This window comes from Phycodurus eques, chromosome 11 (assembly GCF_024500275.1).
Source record: "Phycodurus eques isolate BA_2022a chromosome 11, UOR_Pequ_1.1, whole genome shotgun sequence".
Lineage (NCBI taxonomy): Eukaryota > Metazoa > Chordata > Actinopteri > Syngnathiformes > Syngnathidae > Phycodurus > Phycodurus eques.
Window position 1 is genome coordinate 20,401,629 of NC_084535.1, and position 10,079 is coordinate 20,411,707.

Below are 10,079 nucleotides of genomic sequence, written 5' to 3' on the forward strand. Positions count from 1 at the left end.
GTGTAAGTCTATGAGGAAATAGCTGAATGAATGTTAAATACCTCTTATTGACAACTGGTGATTAAACCGGCAGTTACGTATCTAATATTCCAGTCATTACCATTGAAGAGTAAAAACCTATTTTCTATATACCATTAAATGCATCTTTTACGCCCACTGTGATTGGTTACGACTGGCCCATCGGTCTCCTGATCCGGAAGAAGAAAGAAACAGAAGAAAAGTGGTGAGAGCAGAGGTAAAATAAACAGCAATAACTCATCGCGTTCATAGTTAATCACTTTCTGGCAGCATCCATTTTGAGGTTTGTCTATTTAAATAGTTTTTAGGGTTCTCAGCTTGTCAGTCGCATCTTGATGTGATGTTGTGTTTTACCCCAATTGTATTTGTGGCTACTTGAAACTCTCCAGGTATGGAATATGGCAGCAACTGAAGCACAGTCTATGTTAAGCGTTGGATTGATTGGTAAGTTAGCGTTCTCAAGCCATTATGTTTCACGTCGTGTTCTTTTACATGGGAGATTAGCGACTCACGCTTTGTGTAGTAGAGTTACATGATAGCAGTGTGAGCCAAATTGCGCCAACAGCAGAATCTGCTGGTTCCGTCTTGGCGTTACACCATTGACGCGTCGTTTACAACTAGTGTGTTAAGAAGAGCCAGCCATTGAAAATGTCTCATGTCGTCCCCAGAAAAAGATGTGAACGGGGACACTCTTTGGGTGTGGTGCTATCCCGCGGTAGGCTCAGAACTTCGACAAGTCCTGCTCAGCAAGTGCTGCCTGACACAGAACAAGGAAGATTTTCACACGTTTGTGTTTGGCCAGTTCTGTCGTACTTGGTATTACATTAGCACACTGGAGGTACAGGAGCCTACCTCGCTAAACAAGGTACAGTGCCTGATTTATTCATAACAATGGCACAGCAGTTGATTTTCTTAAATGTAGTTGTGTTCCTCCCATCCTTAGGTTACTCATTTGTCAGTTGTAGTGACAGCAAGAGACTTCAACCCCGAGAAATATGCTGCACTCAATCGAATACTGTGCAGGTACAGTGTGCACGCACCTGTTGTCGGGCTGAACTATTACACAATCTGAGAGGAGTACCTTAAACAAAGCTTTGTTTTATTGTTCAGGATGTACATCAAATTTGGCAGTCCCAGTGAAAATGATGGAGGTGTACATCGCTGTCCTCACCAAAGGTATTTGCCAGAGTGAAGAGAATGGCTCATTTTTAATCAAGGACTACAATGTTCACAAGGCGTTCCTGGCAGGATCAATCAAAGGTAAAGATGTAAAAAAAAAAAAAAAAAAAAGTGACTTCTGCTTGATTTCAGTAATAGACCACCATTTTATATAAATTGAAAGTGATGTAAAAAAATATATATATATATATTTTATGGGATAAGCTGATAGCTTGAACTTCTACCAACTAACATGGAAAAAAGACTTGGGGTTGGTGGGGGAAGACAAAACCAACAACCTATCTGATTAAAACAACATTTGGAACCAAATCTTTGGAATGCTGGGATGCAGTTGAGGGAATCAGTTTCTGGGACAATTTCAACTTGGAAAATTAAGAATCTAAATCAAGCAGGTAAAGCGTTGTTGCTACCATTCCTTCGTTGTACGTAACTCTTAAACTTTTTTTCTCTCTGTTTAGTGTATATAGATATCGATAGATAGACACACACATCAATTTGGACATGTTTTGTATCAGATGTGGCATCTCAGTTTGGCATGGAGACCATTATCCTGTACACGGCTGTCATGCTGAAAAAACGGATTGCTGTCCACCACCCTCGAATTGAAGCCTTGTTAGAATTCACAAGGTAAGTTTAATATTCAATTCATAATTCTTAAATATTTGCATGTAACAGTGGCTGTAATATTATCAAGTGTACATACTCACACCCTTCCTGTCTTTTATTTTTAGAGTGCTTCCTGCTCTAGCGTGGCACAGGAAAGATTGGTCTGTCCTGCATCCATGTGTGCACCTGACTGATACTGAACTAGAGCATCTCAGTAAATGCCCAGGTGAGAAAGTTTCCTGCGTTCAATCATCCATTTTTAATACCGCATGTCCTTAGTTGGTCGTTGGTGAGCTGGAGCTGATCCCCGCTGACTTTAGGTGAAAGATTACCTGGAGAAAACCCACGCAATCACAGGGAGAGCGTGCAAACGCCACACAGGAAAGTCGGAGCTTAGATTCGCACCCTGAACCTCAGAAATGTGAGGCAGACTTGCTTACTAGTAGCGCACAGAGCGGTTTGCGTTCCTGCTTTATCAACTAGAATTTATAGTTAGAATCAGGGAAGCCAGCACAGTAGTTGCGAATGTCACAATAACCCCAATCCTTTGGGAGTGAACAAATAATATTTACCATGATAAGATTTCCATTTAAATAATTAAGTCACACTGTTTTAAGCTAGTAAGAGACTTTTAGATTGTAAAGATAGAGGGAGATATTGTGCATGAAGTTTCAAGTGCGACAGTCCATACAACAAAATTGTATACCACCTAGGTCGGGCATTAAAATCGATTGGTCAATTAAGGGATTGTTACTAGTCCCAACTACTTTGTAATCTGCTACGAGAAATTGATGTGCATCCACAAGGACGTCTGGTCGGGCACAACCCCTTCAGGCAGAATTATTCGGTGTAGCTAGCTCATTCCCAAGCACCTGGAATTTGGAACCTGAAGGTCACAGTTCAAGTCCTGCGTTGGACATGAAGAAATAGCAAGTCTGCATTTTGACTAGTGTCGAGGTTACCATAACCAAAGCATTTTAACGCCACCCAACCTCCTTTCAGGAGTGCAGCACCATTTGTGCACTCTGTCGTCACCCCTTGCATGCCTGCATTTGCGTGGTCTTGTTCTCTGCAACACAAATATATAAAGCAGAGTATACTGCTAAAATGATTAATTGAATAACTCAAATAATTTGATTACAAAAAAGGTCAAAGCAAAATCTCTGCCTTGGCTTCACAGTGTTCTTTGTCCACACAGAATAATGTTACTGTGGACACAAGCACCACTGCATATAGAAATTGGTAAACACTGAGTCTAACAAAAGAAAGAGTAGAATATTTTTTCAGCTGAAAAAAGGTTTGTTTCCAGCTTTTTCTGTTTTTTACTAAATGTGTTGGTTTCACCAAAAACACTAGTTTCTGACAAAGAAAAGTAGAGAAAACAAGATTTTCGTGAAAAGAAACCTCTCAAGCAGAACAGTGACTTCATCACTTAATATTTTTTTGCTTTTGTGACACCCCAAACAATAAAAACAAGAAGACTGAGAAAGTACTCGTGATGCCTTATAATAACTAATTCACAAATATCCAATAAGAGCCACGCTGACTCACTGCATGACTCATGTTGAAGGTCAGTGGCTTTTTTTTTTTTTTTTTTTTTTTTAACATGAAGTTTGGCAAGGCAGGACAAAAGAACTCTCCTTCACTCCCTTGCGTTTTAATCTGTTTTTTTAAGGCATAAAAGAGAAGTCCACTGCATGAGCTGAAGGTATAATTTAGAGAATGAATGCATAGTTAAGTCCAAAATTATTCCTACTCTGGCATTCACATTTTTCTTGACAAAAGTTGTTGTAAATTTATATTTGATGAGCATGCTCTTGAGTAGATGATGCCAGAAGTTACCTGTATCCTTCTGAGTGGTGCATAATTGTCAGAGATATGAATTTCCTATTGGAAAAATAACAATGATAATGGTGAAAATATTTAGATTTCTAACACATCTTAGTCTTTTGTCACATTCTTTTGTCATTTCCAGCAAGAAGATAATAATTCAACAAATAAAGCAGTCACTTTAACTCATCATTTGGCCACAGTATGAATAAATGGGCGACTGAACTGTAATTGTAGGGCGGTGAAGGTTTAATAAAAAGGGCCTAAATATGGCCATGGCATGACATCATTGAGGAAAATGGTAATGACGACATGGAACAAAAACAGGAAAAAAACACTCGTACTCATCAAATGTAATGCTCGGTACATGCTTTCAGTGTGTTGCTTTTTCATGTTTCACCAAACTAAAAAAGTTATCATTTTGTCATCTTTTTCCACATTATATTAAAAAAGTAAACCAACACAATCAATCATGATTAAAACAATAATAAAGTAAGCGCAGCAGCAGCACAGCTCCAGTGGATTATGGTAGGAGAGGGTATTGCGATGGAAGAGAACTTTTGTTTTCTCATGGTAAGGGATATCAGTCATTTATGTTCAAGTAATTTTTTTCCTACAGGTTATATAGCAGGATTTGTCGATCCAGAGGTGAGCAACAGATCAGACCTGTTTGATGTGTATGTGAACCTCCCAGACAGCATCATCACTGTGTCACAGAGCACTAAAGGTGCTGTATACTTTTCAGTAAAGAAAATGACTACTCCCGTGCATTTTCAACATGGTGAGTGGGAAATGACAATACACGATGTGTTCCAACACAGAGGCTATGATGATGGGGAAGTTACACAAGGATATCGGCCATCTTATTGTCCAGTCTGCAGAAGACACCGAGAGGTCAGATGGTCAAGTCATTAAGGTGAGAGTTGTGTTTTTGGTCTTAAGCTATCGGGACTGGAGACCATTTTCCCCAAGCGTGACACCCACATTCTCAATTGCAGGACATTTCTTTGAAGACTAAACAGATTCTTGCTCATTTGGGGACCTTGGCTGGTGACTGTGAAGGCTCCAAAATTACTCTGGAACATTTAAAGCAGCAACATTTCCCTCCAGCAACGGAAAACTTCCTGTTTCATCTGGCTGCTGCCGAGCAACTTTTACGGATATGAGACAGATTTTCAGATGCTGTCCTAAAGGATGACAGTTCGGGTACGCCTGCCGCTTCAGCAGACTCTGATTATAACAATAAAAGTATGCACTTAAAAAAATAAATAAATAAATAAAAATATCCTTAATTTGTTCATGTACATGATTAAAATGTGGTAAACTGACAAATTTTCCCCCTCTTCTCCTCGAAAGTAAACGTATGACACTTTACCATATTTTAATCATGTGCAACTGATGTACTGTACATGTTCGAAGTACATTTAAAGGAGTATTTCTTTGTGCCAAATGTGCTGTTTTTTTTTCCCCCATGAAGTATGAGTTTAGGATTTCTTTTTTTTTTTTTTTTTTTTATTGACCTCAGATTCCCAGACAGAATGCAAACCAAGAAATGACCTTGTATCTGCTCGTGTAGCTTTGTGTTTTATGCCTTACGACACTGTCCTTGTGCCTCATTGTTACATGCTGTGCAAGTCATTCCCAAAGCGAGAAACATGGTGCAGTAATCCAGTAATTCACAACAAATTACCCAAGTAATATTTCCTTTAAAACAAGATTGTTTTTCTCTGCAATATAACATGCTTTTTTATGTCTGTCCCAAGCTGGTCAGAATACTCCAAGGATCAAGAATTACAATACACTTCAGACCCCATTTTTTAAAAGCCTGTTCCGAGGGAGCGGTCCTGTTCATGAAAATGAGCACCCGAAAACACCGTCCGCTCTACTTTGACCAAGTAATGCTTTTATTACCATGACGGCCGTGGACGTGGTTCTCAGGCTTAACCCAGGAAGCTTAAAGTTGAGAAAGAGGAGCCCAGGGTGTGGGGAGAAAAAAATTAGCACCCATAAAGACATTGAAAATTATTTTTACCCGTGAAGTTACTACTTGCATGAATCATGTGCCACTTATCAAAATCTAACACTAACTCTAATCTGTGAAGCTAACAAAACTCTGTATTTTGGTCTGGTAATTGTTTAAAAGGGTGGATTTTTGCATGGGAGGAGGCCTGAGAAACGTGTGTGTGTCAGTGGGGGGGGGGGGCAGCTACTATGAAAATGATCAGAATTGAGAACATAATTCTGAAAATGAAGATGAGCTAGCTCACAGACATATTGACAGCAACAGGCAGATGCAAGATTTACTAGGTTGTTTATTGTCACACCTGAAACGTGGCCTGGCACTCTTTGTCAGTCAATTTTTCACGTCGCCTTGAAGAGGAAAAAAAAACAAACTTTGTGGCTTGGTTGCCATAGTGATAGGAATACTTAGACAACCATTTTAAACCAAGTCCGTTTTTCTATTTAAATGATTTGCTAATCATTTCAGATGTGTTCAAACAAGTGTTTAATTTAAATTTATCTAGTTAACAGATTGTTCCATGGCCACAGATAGTGTCTCTGTTCAGGTTTTATTGTTTTTTTTTTAAATTATTAATAAATAGTTGCATTGTGGGATATATTTGCGAGAAGAATGGTTTTGCGCCTCAATATTTCATTCCACAGTACAGTGCATAGAACTGATGATGTAACATTGGAGGATTAAATTTATTTTTATGAACAGATGTGTATTTGGCAGTGATAGACACTCAGATTATTCTGACTGTATTAATAAATCTATTGTTAAAAAAGATGTGCTTCTTATTTATTCTACGTTTGGTCCGAGCCTAGTATAGGTTCAGTTGTGTTAAACTGTTGCTCAAAGTCCTCGGTGGTAGAATAACTGTCCTTCGGCCATCTTGGCCTGGAGCTCTTCCTCAACATTTTCTTTCCTTATCTGGAAAACATTGTCTGTGTCAGCAGGGCTCATGTGGATACATTCAGCCGAGGGGATGTTCAGAATCTTACCGTCCCCATTTGAGAGAAGAGACTGAATGAAAGTGGGATCATCAGGCCGAGGACAAATGCTACACTTATGTGACGGATAGGAGGGATCAGCAGAGAATTCTTCTGGAAAAGTCTGGTTCTGAAGGAGAGAACTTGTTTAGTTCACCCAAAAATTCAATCTGATGATTCATATTTGAGTCAACTGACCTCTTTAAGACTGAAACCAGGAGACTAGGAACAGCACCAGTTGTGCCAAACAGTACTGCTCTTGACAATGCAGTTTCCATCACGGCCTGACAAACAACAAACCAGTGCCATAGTGTGAACAACCAACATGCAACATCTTCCTTTGCCATTTACTCCTCTACTACCTTTTCTGCGGCTGCCTTAGATATGCCGACAGTATTGCCATTGGAATCAAACACTTGGATACCAGTTTCGCATTCCTCCCCTCTGACAGTAAACACGTTGGAGAAAGCAAGAGCCGCTGGCAGCAGAAGACATGTTATGCTTTGAAATACTTTCATATCGTCATTGTCGGGGGAAACCCTATGTCCAAATTTGGTGAGTTTCATATTTCTATGACAAATCAATACTATTGCTCAATCCCTATTAGTTTTTTTTTTTTTCTTAAAAAAAACAATGATCAATCTAAAGTGTTGAAAACAGCTAGCTCTGTAACGAGACAATCTTTAATTACTACAAAATTTAAAAATACAAAATAATTTTCTGAACAATTTTGGAGCTGCAAGGATTCCCCCGACAGCAATGATATTAAGCGCTTTTATTTTAAGAGATGATGAACCTGAGAGTGGGACTGGTACGATAAACCTGAAGAAATTTTGAATGAGTAGGCTTCTTGTACCCAGTCGGTTCACAATAATTTGAGGAAGGGCCTGCAACCAAAATGTACAAGATATTATCACAATCTTCAAAAACCTTCAATAAGCAGGAGGGAAAAAAAAAAAAAAAAAAAGAACATTTGCATCAAGGTGAATCTGTGGGTGCTGAATAGCATATATGTGAGGGTCCACTGTAGTTTACTATTGTGGATGTAGATTAGAATTGTACAACATCATAGTGACAGTTTTGCACTTCATTAGAGGGGTGTGAAATATGTAGGAATCTAAAGCAGTTGTATTGTATCTCATTAAATTGTGCATGTGCACTCAATGTTGTGGTCAGGACTTTTGAAGGTAGGCTAAATCTCTACAGCTGAGGTAGCACAATGACCGTTGTACACACATACCCCTGCACATGTGGCATATGAGACTGTCCCTGCTATCAAGAGAAGCTGCTTCAGAGATGCTGTCTGACCCTGCAGATAAGCAAAAAGAGCCGACTCCTGAATTGTCAAAGCACCTTATTGCAGAATTGCAAAGAGGACATTACCTGCTCTGAAGAAGAATTTCTGTTTGCATAGTTGAACCCGGCAGTGTAACTCTGTAGTAAAAACTGCAGAGAGTTGTTTCATTGATGTAAATCAAGTGGTACGGAACACAGTTCACAAAAGACAGTTTAATATGTCCATACCTGCCAGAAAAAGGCTGGTTTGATACTTTTATGTGGCAAAAAGCTAGCAACCACCTAAAAACAGAGAAAATTGTAATATTCCTCCGACGAGCTCCAGACTATCGTGTATTATTACTGGACGACAGACTTACCAAAGGAGCAGTTAATGGCAAAAATGCTGGGGGGGGGGAAATGAGACAAGCAAGGGTGTTAGTAGCAGGGAAACATCTTTCAGAGGGAGCTTTGTAGGATGCGAGGGTGATGTGAGTGGAGTGTGAAGCCCCAAACACCTCACAAATAATCGTGTGACAGTGGTGTACCCTTGTCAGCAGTCACCATGATCAAAAAGAAACAAACAAAAAAACAACAACTGTGTGCCCTTCAGTTGTCTTTTGCGGCCTCTCAGGGCATTTCATGTTGCGGGCTGACCAGCGCTTTGTTGATTTGGCCACACCAAAGATTTTTGCTATCTGTCTTAAAGATACTGTCAATTTCTAGTGATGGCTTCCTTCACTTGCATTAAGATCTCGTCAGACTTCATGTTACTCCACTTAAACAGCTGCCAAAAGACAACTCAGTATTGATGAACTCCGGACATTTGCGCGGTTCACTTGCCAGGGCCAATTCACCTCTCTCGAGTCAATATTCCAAATACTAGAAGGTAGTTTGCATAAAATTGTTAGCTATCAAAACGATAAATTCCGTATTTGTTTGAAAACACTTAAATTGTATCTGAAATTCTACACCTAAATCACTATCATAGTTTTTTTTTTTTTTTCCAAATCCATTGTGGTGGTATGAAGACAAAATTATAAAAACATATACAAATGTGTTTGGACCTAACTGTCAACGGTATTTTCTTACTAACATGTCCACAATTGCATAGAGTTTTCTATCTGCCACAATATCCACCAGTTGTATCTATATGTATTTTAAATGTACTGTACCTGGAGGGCGGAAAACCAGTGGAAGCACAGAACCAGAATCAGGATGGATGGACGACTGTCAAGACAAAATGTGTGTCAAAAACATGAATTTTAACTTCATCTTTCAGACAGTGAATTATGTGAACACATATGATTTAATTAGAAGCCCAAATTATGGGGCATATAACATAGGCCAAATAATATTTTCAGCAGCTAAAACAGGCCTGTGTCTCCTGCATTACTTACAAGGGAGATGTTCCATGCATGTTCATCCTACAGGCAGAAAGAGCAGACAGAAAACATTGGTAGCAGTCACGGTGTGTAAAAGACCAGCATATTTTACCTTTTTCTTGACTTTTTCTTCACTTCTAAGTTGAGTGCGGGTTTCTTGTATTTCTGCCTGAGTGGCGCAGGAACATCAGTTGAACACTAGTGACACATCACTGTCCAGTATTGTCACACTATTCCTGATACTCACATTCGATGTGAGCAGAAAGGATGGATCCAAAAGATTCACCCACACCTTTAAACGGCTAAATACAGACTGGAACACAAAACATACAAATATAGAGTGAATTAAAGGACGGGCTACTAACTACATTAGATATAACAGTAATGTAACTAAACACGAAGCTTAAGAAGCTCCACCTGCTCAATTACCTCCCCATGGCTCTTCCAGTACAACAGATTGGCATCCATTACAGCAATTCTTGTAAACTTAAAAGACGATGGTTCCCATTTCAAGGCAAATATTGTCACATTCAAACAGGGGCTTCTGACATGTTGTTGAGGTCAAACGACTTCCGTGTTCAGTCACGTGTTCAGTTATTTGTTCACGGACAATCGGAAACTTGACAAATACTCCACAATGACAATGAGAGGGTGTAAATTTACATATAGCTTCCAATGGAACCCACATGTAGTATATTCTATATATTTAAGTCGAAAGTTGAAAGATATAACGGCTGCCTGTTTGAAATATATTTAGTTCTTCAATTTCAGTGAGCACTTGAAGGCATCCTT

The 10,079-nt window shown here is 39.2% G+C and overlaps 2 protein-coding genes across 8 annotated transcripts; one reads left to right on the forward strand and one right to left on the reverse strand.

Moving 5' to 3' along the window:
- Positions 1–18: 18 nt before the first annotated feature.
- Positions 19–6,534, forward strand: dennd10 (DENN domain containing 10). The gene is given in 11 exon segments (XM_061689812.1): positions 19–301; positions 408–462; positions 687–883; positions 962–1,041; positions 1,129–1,150; positions 1,152–1,278; positions 1,713–1,824; positions 1,929–2,029; positions 4,253–4,360; positions 4,455–4,549; positions 4,632–6,534. Coding segments are annotated over 10 exon segments (1,056 nt in total). The 5' UTR covers positions 19–301; positions 408–416; the 3' UTR covers positions 4,800–6,534.
- On the reverse strand, positions 5,928–9,865 carry sfxn4 (sideroflexin 4). 7 transcript variants are annotated; one of them, XM_061689813.1, is made up of 14 exons: positions 9,717–9,865; positions 9,535–9,600; positions 9,400–9,456; positions 9,303–9,329; positions 9,078–9,132; positions 8,283–8,308; positions 8,152–8,205; positions 8,011–8,073; positions 7,868–7,936; positions 7,424–7,514; positions 6,990–7,105; positions 6,826–6,911; positions 6,640–6,757; positions 5,928–6,568 (listed from the first exon to the last, which is right to left on the reverse strand). In XM_061689813.1, the coding sequence occupies exons 1-14, from the start codon at positions 9,753–9,755 to the stop codon at positions 6,491–6,493; spliced, it is 945 nt and encodes a 314-aa protein (XP_061545797.1). In that variant the 5' UTR covers positions 9,756–9,865; the 3' UTR covers positions 5,928–6,490. The 7 variants fall into 7 exon arrangements, with proteins under 7 accessions (XP_061545797.1, XP_061545798.1, XP_061545799.1 ...); XM_061689814.1 differs by lacking the exons at positions 8,152–8,205; positions 8,283–8,308 and having other exon boundaries at positions 9,400–9,452; XM_061689815.1 differs by lacking the exons at positions 8,152–8,205; positions 8,283–8,308 and having other exon boundaries at positions 6,990–7,071.
- Between the last annotated feature and the right edge of the window lie 214 nt (positions 9,866–10,079).